Source organism: Sphaerodactylus townsendi, linkage group LG02, assembly GCF_021028975.2.
Source record: "Sphaerodactylus townsendi isolate TG3544 linkage group LG02, MPM_Stown_v2.3, whole genome shotgun sequence".
In the NCBI taxonomy this organism is placed as follows: Eukaryota; Metazoa; Chordata; class Lepidosauria; order Squamata; family Sphaerodactylidae; genus Sphaerodactylus; species Sphaerodactylus townsendi.
The window spans coordinates 53922489-53939508 of NC_059426.1; the positions used below are offsets into that span (position 1 = coordinate 53922489).

A 17020-nucleotide genomic window follows, 5' to 3' on the forward strand; every position below is an offset into this window, starting at 1 on the left:
CACCAGTCCAGTCGCATGCGCAGACAGCTGCAGGAAATCATCTTGCCCTGATAAGGGCAAGATTGACGTGAGTTCGACTGGCATGCTCTCGTGAGGTAAGAGAGCACACCATGGAAATGGGGCCGGGCCAGAGCCTATATAAGGCCCTGCCTTGAGGCCAGGCCCCATTCGTAGCTGGGTCATCGATGACTGTCCATCTGTATTTAAAACATTCAGCCACTGTTTGTCAGAGTGAAGCTGCGTAGCTGTAAATGTTTTTTGAACAGTAAATATTTGCTGTTATTTTATTATATTTCTTCTGGATCCTTTTGATATGTAACCAAACCACCTCCAACTCTGCCCTGTCACTGGACAGATACAAGAGGTGATCATTCAGTCTGTTCAGGATTGTATCAGTTTTATAGAGAAGAGGGATATGTCTGCCCCTGGGGAAATAATCAGATCTTTCAAACATTCCCTTCAGTTGAACGGCTTACTTTGTTTATAGTCTGACCAATAATATATGCTCATCCTTGCTGACTTTCTTAATAAAAACTGAAGCTCTTTCAGCAATGTAAATGGTTAATGTTTGGCTCAGCAGGGACATTCATCCAAATACACCCTTTTATAAATGACCTTACTAACTTTTTAAAAAATTACTCAGCTAAGCAAACAAGGCAATTACTTTAACATCACAAAATAATTTCTCTAATAAGTTTTAAAAGATTATCTAATCTTATCTAATATATAGTCTAAGGATCAAGCCAGAAATCATGATTAGGAACTTTTAAAATAGGGTTATTGTTGTTTTTAATGCTTTTTAGCAGTCCACCTTGGTTTGAAAAGTGAGGAAGGGGACAACATTTAAAAAGTTCTCAGAAAAGTGGGTTACAGCTATGCAAATGAGCAAATAACAGGCATAAGGATGTATAGCAGCTAATTAGCTTTCAGAAAATGCAGACAAGATGAGCATAATCACAGATCTAGTTCAAATATCATAGCACAGGGCACATAAAATTACGATGCTATATGAGATTGTGTTTATCTTTTATAGACTTCTTCAGACCAGAACTAAAACATAACCGTTATTTTCTCCTAATGTACACAAATGTACATATTAAATATAGATAATGGCATCGTGAATGTTGGCATGTATTGTTAACTCAAACGTTTCTTTAATAGAGCTGTAGGATATGAACATTTTGGTCTGTCCTGATAGACAAGCACATTAAGAATGGGAATCCCAGCTGAAATTCTTTTGGTCAAGATGATGTTGTATTTCAAGAGCAAACATATATCCAGAGGTGGGATCGAACCAGTTCTCACCACTTCTCTAGAAGTATTTACTAATTTTTTCTGAGTGACGAGAAGGGGTTACTAAAGCAACCTCCCTGCCCAATAGGGACTGGAGGTGCGTGTGTGTGGCGGCGCCACTGTTTGAATCCCACCACCATCGGAACCTGTTATTAAAATTTTTGGATCCCACCACTGCATATATCCAATTAAGTATAGCTATTATAAATTTGTTTCAACCATTCCCTGTGCACCATAATAGCATCAGGGAGTCATTGTGACTCTAAGGCCCCTTCTGCACATACAGAATAATGCACTTTCAACCCACTTTCAATGTCCTTTGAAGCTGGATTTTACTGTGCGGAATAGCAAAATCCACTTTCAAACAATTGTGAAAGTGGATTGAATGTGCATTATTCTACATGTGCGAAAGGCACCTAAGATAGCATGGATGATGATGATGATGAGGAGGAGGAGGAGGAGGAGGATGATGATGAAGGAGGAGAAGGAGGAGAGAGCATCAAGCCTGTAGAATGACATGTTCAATAACCATGCTGTTTTTCCTTCTGCAAATTCAGCTAATATTGCATTGTATTAATGTACTAGTACTACATCATGAAATATTTTCAAACAGCATATTAAAAGAATAATAACCACATTTAGATAGTAGTTACCCTGTAAGGTAGATAAGTTTTCTTATCCTGAAACTATGTTAGGGATTTTCTCCTCTGTTATGAACATTAGATTAGAGGTCCAGGTGCTGACATAGTTCAAACTTAAGCGGAATTACTCCCTTTTAAGTCAAATAAAATCAGTGGTTTTAATTTGGGTTTCACTAATACTGTCTTATATAAGGCTGCCTAATGAGTTGGAACTAAGATGAGTTTGAAACTGTAATCTACCATGGTCCACAAAAAGAAGAAAGGTGTTCTCAGAGCTACCAAGGAACTATATTTTATATTATCAAGCGTATGTGGTGGCATGCCTGAATTTCAGAATAGAACTCTTACAGTTGTCTGGGTCTGGGAATGGGGAAGCATTCACACAGTGCTAGGCTAATTTGTAGGATCTGATTGACATTAATAATGCTTATCTCTAACACTCCGATGTTGTTGTCCCATAGCTAAAGTCCATTTCCAGCATTCAGCAGAACTAATTAAACATCTAATAAAAGCTGGAGTGAATTATACTATGCAGGTATGTAATACTAAGGTGTCTCTACAGTGTTGTGTATCAACATATTTTAATTTTAAACAGTTTCAGTAGCTTCACAGTGATCTTCTTCCTACAGGTATTTTAAAAACATAAGTCATATCTTCTTTAGCTGGAGTATTGTTCAGTCAATCAAAATACAAACTCAAGTCTTTGATAACAGGAGGTACCAATGCACCTATGCTTTCAAGGAATAAGGAGTTGAGTCTAAAGGTCATTTCCTTCTGATAGAAATCATTTCCACAAGAGAAACAGAACTATTTTGTTTCTCCCTGCAGCCCAATGAACTCCCCAAAATGCTGCTCCAGGGTGAAATGTATCTGTCAGGCATAATACTGATGGGCACTGCCAAAAATTATCCTCACTTTTTGTAGTGAAAAATGTCCTTTGATTCTGCTCAAAAGAAGCAAACTTTTTGTATAATGAGCAATATAATTTCTTTATTTTTCCCCTTTTACAGATACAGTAGTTAAAACTCAAAAACACTTTCCTTTTTACAGATACAGTAGTTAAAACTCAAAAAAATTTTAAATAAGCTTTCAAAATATTTTAGAAGTTCTATTCAACATAAAAAATATAGAAACCTTTTTTTAAAATAAGGAATGAGCCATTTTGTATGTATATTTTTGTCAACGAGAATATGTGGTTTCTCTGAACCCTTTTCAAGTACCCCATAATTAAGAACTCAATTTCTAGAAATCAAGTTTTAAAGATCAAAAGTATTTCTTAAGTTGAATCCTAGCTCCAAAAAATGGAGCAAATTTGTGGAAGATCTCTCTTACTTTTTTCTTTCTCCAGTGCCCCGCCCCAGTGTCTCTCTGATAATTTATTACTGGAGCTTGGGACATCATCAGGAACTATATGGGGTATGACATTGGGAGCTGTAGCAAGAAGAGAAATAACCATCTCCATCCCTCCAGTCTAACACAAACTGAATGAAGTGGACAGGATGTGTCAAGTTGCACATTTTTTTCATTTATACAATGCAGACAATGTGCAGGGATGCTTCTAGTAGACTGCACCCATGTATAAAGGTAGTTGGAGTCTGAGACAAACCTGAGATTTTTCAGCTTTCATTTTACTTATTAAGTACCAGGAGTCTATGCATCATAAATATTTCAAGTGCTCACTATTTTGATTGGAAGGATTGTGAATAAAAATGAAATGGAACCAAGAAAGAAGAAGACAAGACAGTTTATTAAATGTGAATTTCAAGATTTATGTTGCCCAGTCCTTAATAATCACATGGTTGTTTGAAATGGCAGTGAAGATGAAGTTGCATGAACAGATGGAAATTGCTTGAACATAGGAAAAATAACTGTAATTTAGGGAACTCACTGTTTTTGTTGGTCTGGAGTTATCCTTATTTGCTTTTTCAAGACTTCTATTATTCTTGTCCATTATTGTATAGGCTACATTGGCTTAAACTTTATTTTATTAATGTTTCTACACTGATATTTCTTTAAGTAAGAAATACAGAGGTAAAAATTGAGATTGAAAAATTGGAGCAACATAGTCCCAACTTTCCTACATTTTTAACCATCCATAGCTATTTCTGGCCCACTTCAGGATTCTGTACACAGAACTGAATTAGAACATCCACAAACCAAGTGTTTGATGTTTACAAACAAATCGGTGGTTCCATTGCCTCTTTTGTCTGAATTTAGCTAATAACATATGGCCCAATGCTATGGGGGTCAAACAGGCTGATAGAGCTGGTGCAGGGCCATGCCAATGAATTTGGCCTCTCCTCTGGCAGCTGGGCATCCCTCAGCTCCATGGCAGCAAAACTGAGAAGTGGGCACTGCTGTAGAGGAGTGCTGCTGTTCAATTAGACACTGACACGAGGCGGGAGGAGCTGGGGTATTCCCAAGGGTGAGGCTTCAGACTTACACCATCTGTCCATAACTTGGTTAAGCCCTATGCAGGGCTTTCATGCAGCCAGTTATTTTTTTTTTAAGCTGCCTCCCTGCTCTGCCTGGAAGCCCTCTGGATTAGGGCTTCCCAATTTCCCAAGCACTATTTTCTGCTGCTAAGTGAATTATTCCTCTCTTTGCTCAAAAATCAATTTGTGCATTAACCCTGTGTTCACTGTATAAAAATGAGGAGATTTTGAGAAACAGCTAGCTGTATGATTTGGTAAGCGATAGGCTATGAAGCCCCGCGGAAATGGACATTAGAAGTTATGAATGATAGAATGCAGGGATTCATTGGATTCATTGGAGACATACCTCTGAGACTTGACTTTATCATCTAAGCAAAATGGCTATTCACCTTTTTTGACATGGATAGTGAGTTCTAAAAAATGCTTATATTAAGGCACTCCGATACCCATACCAATCCACAGTTTCCGGCATAAAAAGTAGAAATATAAAATCTAACAGGCATAATCCTACCTAATGCTCAGTCCTAATTTAATTGTTTGTTGACTGGCACAGCAAAATTTAAGATCAGCTCGTAAAACATATAACATCCACATTCCTTTGAGTGTATACTAGACTCAGATAGAACCTATCCATCAATATTTGAGAGAAATTAAATAATTAATTCCATGAAACCAACATGAAATCATGATCACAAATGCCCTTAATGTGAAAAATGTGTCTTAGTGTTAAATCGGCCAGACCTCATGAGCAGTGGTGCACTGGCATACTTGATGCTGGTGCACCCCCAGGGCCATTTGCATCCTGTCCTGTGAATGGCCCCAGTGCCCAAGTGTCCAGTGCCCAAGTGGCCCATGAAGCTGCCTTCACACAGGGCCCGCCGCTGTAGTTCCCTTCTTACCTCCTCTCGACTGCCGTCACTCTGCAGAGCCTCAGGACATGCTCCATGGCCACGGCGATGCCTCCAGGGTCAGAGGCCAGGAGGCATGTCCCCTGGCCTCTGCAGAGCGATGGCAACTGAGTGGAGGTAAGAGGGAAACTACAGCAGCATGGGGAAAATGCCACCTTCTACCTGGTGACATTCGCTGAGCACCAGGTGGATGCAGGTGTTTTTCAAAAGACTTGCTAAACTAGCGAGTCAGGAAAACGCCATTGTGGAGGGAATATGCCACTGCAGTTGCGCTCCAGCAGTGGCAGCGGTGCAAAATCCTCAACGGCATTTTTACAGGCCCCACGCCACTGTAAACACTGTGCTGGTTTGAAAGACAACGTTTGTAATGTGATTTTAATTTTATTAGCATTAGGTAAACTCATCGTATTTCCTAATGCTGTCATTTTATGTTGATGCAAAATCATTTTGTTAAAAAAAGTCCCAGACAGAATTAATTCTTTTGCTATACAATCTGATATTTAAAGTCTATTATACTTCTTTATTTATTTAGATCTATCCAGATGAAGGCCATTACATCACATCAGAGAAGAGTAAATATCATCTTTATAGCACAATCATCAGTTTCTTTAGCGCGTGTTTAAAGGAGGAAGCACCAATTTTACCACAGGAACCAGAAGAAGATGAATAAAGAGACCTATTTGTACAGAACTGAGGAGACTTAAACTGAGGCTCACTAAAACCATAAACAAGAGTGACTGTAAGAGAGCATTCTACATAAGCCCAAGGACAGCTGAAGGACATACCAGCGGAACAGCACATTTTCTAACAATGAGCTAATAAACTGGGATTTGAATACACAAGTCCAAATATATTACCAAGGACAAAACCTATACCTTTGTGGAAGGTCAACAGTTGGTTGCAGTTTCCTGGGAGAAATTAATTTTGCATAAGAGTAGGGTTAGTGCATGTTGATTCTGTTAAGATTCACTGTTTGTTCCGTATGTAGTTGCTCCATTTTTGTTTTGTTTGTTTAAAATGCACCACACTTCTTGACTTCAACATAATGGACACAACCTATCATAAGATTAAGACCACTAATATTTGAATGGGAGCTGCAATCTAACACTGGTGTAACATTACAAAAAGTGCAATTCTTTCATTGTCAAGCATAAAAAATATTGAGTTAATAAAAGAAATGGCTTTTGTTATGGTTTACATGGGAAAATCAGGTGAGTCAGATATCAAGTATACATATTCTTCCTCCTCTCCCATTTCAGTATTCACTATTATTGCTGCACTTACTATAAACTGTTAAGCAAAATTTTGGTAGTATACTCTTGGACTTTATGTATATACACAAGACTCCCTTTGCAGAAAATGTTTCTGTGCTTGAACAGTTTTTTTCAGGTCATACCTACAGCAATGTTTAAATTGATATCAACAACAGTAGAAACTCCCTGGTTAAAAGTTGTATCTTTTAATTTACTAAGAAATGTTTGGGATTTTTTTTTGTATTGTTTATAGTAGTTGATAGTTTGCTGGTTATGCTCTGATTTTAGAATATGCTATTTTGTCTCATGTAAATTAGGTACATGGATATTAAATTATAGTTTCAGATAAAGAAATTTTATTAACAATGTAATGCATTGAGTAATACTTTACTCTTGAAATGATGAAATCTTTTGTGAAGTGCATTCTTGCATTTTCTCTTGCAGAAAGGCTGAGATATCATTCTAGTGTCTACCGAGATGGCACCTCATGGAAGAATGTGTCAGTTTTTATTTGGTCTTTTACAGCTGCCTATTAGATCTACTACAAGGAAGATTTAAATTTAGCAGAGTAACTGGGATTTTTTTTCCATTTGTTGGCAAGGAAGCCTCCTGACAAATGCAAGTTTTATTATTTTATTTGGATGAAGAACCTGAAGTACATCTGTGTATTAGTCAAGGTGAATTACAACCCTAGAAATGGACACTGTGAAATAAACAACCCAGTCACCTTAGGCCATCAGAATATTAACTTTCATGATTGAAGTCAAGTGCTATGTTCACTTTATTTTAGATATATTTTAAGTGATACTGCAGTGCTCTTGCCAAATGTTGTTCATCTGATAGAGAATTGTAATTTATTTATTTATTTATTATTTTTGCTCCTGACCGTTTTTATTAATACTTTCTTGTTTGAATGAAACCTTGGGATTTTTCCCAAGATTAAAATTATTATATTCATCATAGTTTTGAAAGGAATTTCACATTTCTTGTACAGAGAATTTTCCCACTATCATTACCAAACATGGCTGCTTATTAGCAAAAAATAATAATTGTGGATTCACTTTAGCCAAAATGAATAATTTTTAGTTCCATTGACTGATCTGAAATCTGATTGCTTACTTTTTTTTCCCTTCTGCAATCAGTGAGACTTAATGGTGCTTTGGTGTTCAATGTATTGTTCTCACTAACTTTTAAAATTATTTTTCCTTTGTTTATTTCATTCAGCAAGAACTGAAATTTTCTGCATGCACATTGTTTAAATAAGTCAACTCTTGGCAGAACATTTTTCAAACTTTATTTTTAACATCAGACATTTAAATATTCCTTGCACCAGTTGATACATAAGTATATAAAATGTTGTGATTTCATTAAAAAGACACTTCCTTCAGGAACAAAAATGAAAGAAGGATGCATACCCTTTCAAGTTTCTTTCTCATTCTGATTCAGAAAAAATATATATAATTTCAAATATCTGGATACAGATTACATTTGAGCATACAACTACCTTCCTGGACCCCATTTTTTATTATCAGACACAAATAAGACCACCAGCACCTGCTTTTGAGCATACTCAGTGTTGGATTTAATAAAGATGCACATTTTCAAAGATGGAATTATAAGCTTTGACAAGTTCTGAAAACAAGTGTAGGTAAAATTTTCAAACTGAAAATGGATCCGTATTAATTGCAGAAGTGCACATCACAATTAACCCACAATATGGAAAGCTTCTTGTACCTTGAAAAGACAGTTGATGTATAGTCTAACCTTGATAGACCAAAGGTCTGATTCAGCATAAGACAACTTCATGTGTTCAACTGGAAAGATTAAACATAACCCCCAACATTACAATACCCAACCAAACTCTGAATTTTCTGATTGTAAACTATGGTATACCAGATATGGAGATAACATGCTAAACAGTGCAGTGACAGCATCTTGAAATGGTAATCAGCCTGCGTAAAACAGTCGTCACAGGTAAAACAACAAAGCCAGATTACTTCCAACAGAATGGTTTGGATCCATCAGAGAGTTTCCCAAAGCAGCATTTCAGTTTACAGTGGGAAGAGGTTATGCTTCATGGATGGATGTCTTTCCATTAATAGAAATAGTTTGGCACACCCAATTCAATATGACTTCATGTAGGTTCTTTGCATGTTCTCATGAGAGTAATTGGGAGATGATATGCTAAGTAATTGACATTTTACCTGGGTGTTAGTTCACATGAACATTTGTCATTCTGAAACTTCAAAACAATCAGTGCTAGCTTGAGAACTGACATAATGTAGTTACTAAGAATATGAATATTGAAGAAGGAAGTCTGTAATGCAAATGTCACCTTAATCACAAGTGTATACTCGTGAAGTGACATTAACCTGAAACAATTAATTTTGTGAATGCAAAGTTTCAGATGTGAACAAACTACATGGACCTCCTAAAATACATTATTTAGATTTTCTGTAGTAATTCTGTAGTGTTTTAAACTAGCCAAAAAAACCTAAACAATAGAGTTGAGCAATACTGAAAAAATTTGGTAAAATTCAGATTTGGGTTTATTTGGACATAAAATTATCTGTATGTCCCAAAAAGATGAATATCGTATTCATTATACATAAATATATTCGAGTATAACGAATAATCCAGGTCCATCCAGGTTTGTTTTTTTTAATTTGTGTGTGTGTGTGTTTTGGGGGGTTCTGGCCTGTAGGGGACACATTGGCAAAGCTAGTAACACCAAAATTTCAGGGTATCTTCAGAAGACTCCCATAATGATACCACCCAAGTTTGGTGCAGTTTGGTTTAGGGGGTCCAAGGAGTTTGGTTCAGGGGGTCCAAGGAGGGTGCCACATCCGCCATTGTTTCCAATGGGAGCTAATAGGAGATTGGGGCTACTGTTTGAGGATCCATAAAATTGCACCCCTGAATCAACCTTCACCAAACATTGGTGGTATCATCAGGAGAGTCTCTTGAAGATTACCTGAAATTTTGGTGCTGCTCGCTTAAAACATGTGCCCTTGATAGACACCCCAAGGTAAGTATTGGGGGATTTCTCTGGGGAGGTGGATTCCTTAAGGTTTTTTATTTCTTTAAATATTGCTTAAAGGGAGTTCAAGTGCAGGCACTTGCCAGGAAAGGGGTGTGTGGACTCTACCCCACTTTTGCCAGCAAGTGCCTGCACGCCAGGAATCTTTAAAGATCCTGGGTGTGTAGGCACTTGCCAGGAAAACGAGATAGAGTCCACACACCCCTTTCCCTGGCAAGTGCCTGCACACCCGTGATTTTTAAAGATCCCCAGCATGCAGGCACTTGCCGAGGAAGGGGGGTAGAGTTCACACACCCCTTTTCCCAGCAAGTGCATGCATGCCAGGGATCTTTAAAGATCCGTGGGTTGCAGGCACCTTGGGGGAAGCGGGGGAGCAGTGGCATCCAAGGATCATTTAAACAATCCCTGAATGCCCCTGAATACATACAAGCCAATCCAAATACTTTCTATTCAGATGGGCTTGAATTCGGGCATAATGTATTTGGGACAAATATTGCCCGAGTAGGCCGCAATTCAGCTCGAATAGGTGATTTGTTTTATCCAAATCACCAACCCCACTAAACAATATGCAAACCTATCATATCTTTCACAGGGTATCCTTTTCATTGATGGCAATGGAGATTGCTATTTGTAAAGCAATTAGTACATATTTTTGAACCATGTATGTGTGAATCAGTCCTTAGTGTTAAAATAAAAGCAGAAATCTATACAAATATTGGTGGCATTCCCATTCCAACAATTCAAAACTATAAAATGGCTGCTTCACATGATACATGGTGGGAAGCCCATATTGGCTCTACATTTAGTAGCAGGGTGCCGCCAATCCTAGCTCTCTTATGACTCAGGTACACCTGTGTCATCCTTGTTTGCATATTCATAGATTACATTTTTATATACACTCCAAACATCCAGATGTTTCTAAAAATATAATGTATGAACTGGCTTTATATGCAGTGATGGCACTGTAAGTGCCTTATAGGTCCTGGCTACAGCTTTCAGAATAAAATATACAATTTCCAAAATCTAGAAAACATCGGTGCCCTTAGGTCAGGGGTAGGGAACCTTTAACACTCAAAGAGCCATTTGGACCCATTTTCCACGGGAAAAGAAAACACTTGGAGCCGCAAATAATTTTTGACATTTAAAATAAAGATAACACTATATATATTGGGGTTTTTTTACCTTTTACTCCGCTTATTCTGAGAAGCGCATGGATGCGTCCGCCCTGCTGCCTGCAGGGCGGGCAAGGATGGGGCCAGCGGCTCGGCCTTGCCAGCAGCCGGGAAAGCGCCCACCCCGTTCGAGCGGGGCGGGCGAGAGGGGAAGCCCGCAGCGTGGCCCAGCTGGCCACGGGCCACTGGTGCGCCTGCCCTGCTGCCTGCAGGGCAGGCAAGGATGGGGCCGGCAGCTCGGCTCGTGGAGCCGCAGTGCAAGGGCAGAAGAGCCGCATGCGGCTCTCGAGCCGCAGGTTCCCTACCCCTGCCTTAGGTGGAGTAAAGTAATGTGTTGTAGTGGAACAAAATTGGAGATGTATGTGAATATATTGGGAAAAAATTCCCTGATGGGTGTAAATGGGTGCCTCTGAATATTGGCCAGAACTTGGTAGATTGAAGCCATCTCTTAATTCTGGTGCAGAGTACTTAAGCTTCTGTACTTGGTTCATCTTCATCTAGTTAAACTGACACCTTAACAAAATGAAGTTTGTCTGTACATTATTATGCTGGAACACCAAATGTAGCTTCAGTTCAATTTATTCTATGGAAAAACTAGGCAATGTACCTTTTTATTGCACCATAAAATTGATTAACATGTCAAAATGCATCAGCATGTTTCATAATAAAATATGCTGCTGGACATTCCCATTTGCCAAGCCAGGAGCAAAAGCTGCAAGCTATTTAGGACATTTACCAACCGTGTGACCATCCTTAATTGTAAATGACACTGTAATTAAGTTTGAAAAACACCCCTCAAAAATTCATTCAGCAATTCAGAAGCTTCTGTTTATTCTGAAGTGCCACATACCCCTGAGTTTGGTGTTAAGCTAGATTTATTGTGATCTCTAAATGTTGTGAAGAAGCCTAGGGTTGCCAACCCTGGAATGGCAAATACATGGAGGTTTTAAGGACAGAGCCTAGGAGGTGGGGTTTGGGGGAAGGGATCTGTCCTCAGCAGAGTACAATGCCACGGATTCCACCATATAAAGCAGCCATTTTCTCCAGGGCCCTTACCCCACAAGCCAATTTAACTGGGATAAACCCAGTAAAAAAACTCAGGGGGGGGGGGGACTTTGCACTGTATCCTAATCCTAATGTGGATTCGCTCTATGTCCCCACACACACGCACCTGGGGTTTTTGAGAATCAAATTAAATGCGATTCTTTCATTTTAACACGGCTGACAGCCACAGCCAAGTGGACGGGTGCAGCTGTCAGCCGCAATAAAACAAGAAAATCATGCATAACATGATTCTCAAAAAACCCTTCCCCGGCTCCCATCTGCAGAGCCACACAGGAAAAACAGGCTATATCATGGCCTGGGATGGGGGTGTCAGTCCTGCCTGCCTGCAAAGCTGTGCTTCGCAGCCGGGGGGGGGGGAAGGCAGGCAATTAAGTTCTTTAAAAGCACCTCCATTTGAAAGTGCATGCTCCTGAAATGTGCTGCCAGCCATGTGAAGGTCCCAGGGATATGCCAGATTCATTAATCGCAGCTGTAAACCACTCAGAATTTGCTCTGTGGAAAGGGCCCAGGAGAACTGATCTCTGTCCTCTGGAGATCAATTGTAAAATCTGAAGGTTGGCAACCTTATTTTATGACAGTTTCAAAAACTGCAAGTAGCTGAGGAACTGAGAACCAGCATGGTGTAGTGGTTAAAACTGTCATACTCTAATCTGGAGAAACAAGTTTGACTCCCCACCCTTCCACATAAAGCCTGCAGGGTGATCGTAGAACAGTCACAGTTCTCTCAGAACTCTCTCAACCCAACCTACTTCACAAGGTGCCTGCTGTGGGGGAAAGAAAGATGTTGTGATTCTAAATCATTTTCAGATGCCTTAAGGTAGAAAAAAGCAGGGTATAAAAATCTTCTTTTTCAATACAATTTGCAAAGAAACAAAAAGTATATTTTATCTTCACTGGGATCAATGAAAATATCACAAGACAAAGCGAATCACATGGTGAATTACAAAATGTTCACACATGTTTGGGTTCCTTTCCCCTGTCATTCATTGCTTTATGTTATATAATTTTTTCCACTTGTCTCTTTCCTTGTAGGATGAGAACAGTGGGCCGACAGTAGAAGGTATGCTCTGTGTGCAGATCACAGGCAAATCCCTGGCATCTTTATTTTGAAAGAGCTCTGGTAGTATGCAGTGAGAAATATCTCTCTCTGCCTGAGATCTTGGAAAGTCTATTATACTGAGCTACCTGGACCAATGTTTTGACACAGCTTAAGATGTTCATATCTTTTCAAAATGACAAACTGTTATATACAGGATCAAACCTAGCCAAGTGGGAAGAAGGGGGAGTGGAGTACAAACAGAACATGTGTATTTGCCAGAGGTATTTGGGGGGAAATGGTACCCAGAGACAACTCTTTCTCTGGGTGCTCCCTGCCCTCTATTGAACCCCACCCCACACAGGCCGGCTTTCAAAAACTGGCTTTCAAAAGCCAGCCTGCACAGATGCTGGGGGGCTCAGGGGTGGAGCCAAGCCCCTAAGCTCTGCCCCTCAGCCTCCATGCTGGAAAGCAGGCTTTTGAAAGCTTTTGAAAGCCAGCTTTCCTGCATCAGGGGGTCCTCAGAGGCAGGGCCACACTCATGAGCCACACCCAGATGCCCCCACCCCCTGCCTCCATGAAGAAAGGACAACTTTTGAAAGCTTTTGAAAGATGCAGGCCAGCTCCTGTGGGCAGGGCTTGGTGGCATGCAATTGGGGTGCATGCCATTTGGTCACATGGGGGGTCTCCAGCACACCCCCATGTGACCAAAAAGTGTGCACCTGTGGACTACTTATTGAAAACATATATAAACAGAGAACTGACAACACGATTCGAGACTTAAATGAAAACAGTGTATTGGATTAAGACAATTTTATAAGAAGGCCTACAAGTGAAAAAATGTAGATAATAACGATAAGCACAGAATTAGATTTATGCTTGGATTCTTAGGGTGTTTCCGCACTACAAAAGGGAGTGAAGGTCGACTCGGTTCCCTTCAATGGGGGACGATTCCTGGCTGTCCACACAGCAACTTCCTTGGCCCCCTGGAACCGAGCTAAGTGGCGGTAGGTACCTGTTTAAATCCTCGATCGTGGATTGGTAAACGCTTTTGGCACGGAGGGAAACGAGGAACGATTTCTTTGTTTTTTTTTACAGTTTTCCGTCACGTCAATGGCGCCACGTAAGCATTGAGTGACGCTGAACTACTTCCGGCGCATGATCGGGGCTACTGAGAAACTTTGGCGCCAAAATTTTTCCAGTCATCAGTGATTTCTCCTCGTCACTTTGAACGATCTCGATATCGTAGCTTCGAAACGTGAGGGAAACTGTATTAAAAAAGCCGCGCTCTCTGCCTGTCACGACTCTCCCGTTCTGCGCATGCGAACGAAGCGGCTCCTGATTGGTTGAAAGGATGCGGTGTCGTTTCGATGCGTCCGCATTTCGAAGCTTCGAAGTGATATCGACCTTGTTCCACCAGCGAGTCGCAGTTCATAACTGCGACAGGGATGTCGCGGTTCCGAGCGGGGGGAACAGAGACAAGACAACGTCGAGCTCGGTTGTAGTGCGGATACACTGAGTTGAACCTGAGTAGAAACCGGTACAACACAGTAAGTGCGGAAGCACCCTTAGTGAGGTAGCTAGAAGTCACCATGTATATGTATAGCTGTTTGTGTATGTGTTTTTTTCCATTTAGTATTATTATTATAGGGGGAGGGGGGACTAGATCAGGATCTTTATCTTTCTAAGTATGTGCTATTTAGATGTGTAAAATAAATAAAAATTATCATTAAAAAATAAATACGAATTGATGAAGCTGCTACCAGGATTATACAAATTTATTGACTTAAATTCCCATTTGCCAGCTGAAGGCAGCATGCCATGTACCTGACTAATAAATCTGAGATAAGTGATCAAACAGAAGTGATAAAATATAGAAATAAGCAATGTTGTGGAAGACATTACAGAGATGGGTTTATTGACTGAAAGATTCAAATGGAAAGAAGGGATAAACAACAACAAAATTGTGGTTGTTATTTACAAAATCCCTCCAGAATTTTCAATAAGTGACTGTTGTGATGCATTGTTCTTGTATCCTTGATTCATCCTTTGACGAATCTGAATGCATGGGAACCTCTGTGCTTGTGGCTCTCCATCTAGCTGCCTTTTAAAAAGCCTTGCAAAATTATTTTTACCAAAATCTTATAGCAATCATACTTCATTTATTTAAAGTCCAAACTTATTTTTTTGCCAAGCTGTGTGGGTAATTGGGGAGAAGGGAGAAATCTCTACACTTTGTAATTTTCTTAGGTGCATTCAGGTGAATGAAGTGACATTTTCAGTGAAAAATAATGTTTTAAATTCTTATAGCATGAGATTGAAAAGATCTGTGGCACATTTAATGAAAACTTTAGACACTGGATATAGTACAGTGATTGTCCAAAACATATGAAGAAGCTCTAGAACTTGAGAAGAATGCTTCTGGATGAGACCATGGGCCCATCCAACATCCAGTTTTCCATAATGGTCCATCAGATGCCTCTGGACAGACTACAAGCAAAATATTAAGGTAACAAACAGCCTTACCCCACTGCCCTCCTGTTTCATATTATGCCTATCGCTACCCCTGTTTCTGACCTTGTAGTTCTTAGGGCAGTGGTGGCGAACCTTTGGCACTCCAGATGTTATGGACTACAATTCCCATCAGCCCCTGCCAGCATGGCCAATTGGCCATGCTGGCAGGGGCTGATAAATTATGGCAATTGTGATCCTGTAACATCTAAGTGCCAATATAAATTCTCCTACCAATGTCTTAGGGCTATCCTGATGCATTTGTGCATGTTCCTATAGTATTTATGAATATTGTTAAGTTGAAGTAAATCAAAAGGTCAGAATAAAATGTTGCTTATCTCTGGCTTTGTTCTTATTTTTTTTAAATACATCCACATGAGCTTTGGGTGAATTGAAATGCCTCTGGCAAAAACCTCTACCATCTTGAGAAGCAGTTAATGTAATTGAGGATTCAAACTCCCGTTGTCAGCAGTGCTTTGAAAAGGCTGGTTTGTACCAAAGCTCTTAACTCTGCAGTCTAGTTCACTTGATTATTGAACATCACTGTTTTGTAAACCAGAAAACAAATCCAGACCCTGAGATGTTTCTGCCATAAAGGGTTTTTTTAATGGTTATATAGCTACATGTTTCAATTGATATCAGGGAAGTTTAACTTTCTATAATGCAATTCTAACAAATGTGTACTAAAAGTAGAATGACAGAAAGCTTTGAACTGGAGGAATATTTCTATGAACTATCTGCCCTTTCTGAAGAGTCAAAAGAAAAAGCCATGATTTAAGGTTATGACTTTCCTTTTGTTTTCTTCTTAGCTTAGCATGACTCTAACCTTCTCTTTTTTTGCTGCAGAACTTGTCCTCTTTCATAGATGCCATTATTATTCCAGACAAAAGATGATAAATCTGTCAAGCACAAATTCAAGCTCATATTTTACCATTCTCATGCCTTCCATGTTCATTGGATATCCCTTCCTTCTTAAATGCCATTCCATCCTTTTCATTGCTGTAGCAACACAGTGCACAATACATTGTAAATAGCTATGAAATGTTATGGAGCAGTATTACTATCCAGAGGATTTGTGTGTATACAAAAGTAATGAAAAAACTGAAATTATTAAATTGAAATTATTAAACATTTTCTATCATTTAACTCCATCATCAACCAAATTGGAGACCACAACCAAAATATCAGAAGATTGAGACAGGGAAGGGCAGCTATAAAGAAAGTAGAAAGGATCTTTAAGTGTAAGGATGTATCACTGGAGATCAAAATAATTAATATTATGGTATTCCCCATTACTATGTATGGATGTGAAAGTTGGACAGCAAAGAAAGATTACAGATTGTGTATGGTTTTTATTGAAACAAGGTTGGAAGTTGCTCTGAGCCTGCTGTGACAGGAAAAGTGGGATAAAATACATACATACATACATACATACATACATACATACATACATACATACGTACATACATACATACATACGTACGTACATACATACATACATACATACATACATACAGTGGTGGGATTCAAATAATTTAACAACAGGTTCTGGTGGTGGGATTAAAATAATTTAACTGGTTGTTTACAAGCACCATTTTAACAACCAGTTCTGCAGAAGTGGTGCGAACCTGCTGAATCCCACCATACATACATACATACATACATA

General features: G+C 39.3%; 1 protein-coding gene across 2 annotated transcripts in view; it reads left to right on the forward strand.

Moving 5' to 3' along the window:
• DPP10 (dipeptidyl peptidase like 10) overlaps positions 1-7501 on the forward strand; it is a 709371-nt gene extending 701870 nt beyond the window's left edge. For both annotated transcript variants that reach the window (XM_048483325.1, XM_048483324.1), the window contains exons 25-26: positions 2396-2469; positions 5810-7501. In XM_048483325.1, the coding sequence (XP_048339282.1) occupies positions 2396-2469; positions 5810-5947 (212 nt within the window). In that variant the 3' untranslated portion in view covers positions 5948-7501. The remainder of the gene's footprint in view (positions 1-2395; positions 2470-5809) is intronic.
• Positions 7502-17020: the final 9519 nt, after the last annotated feature.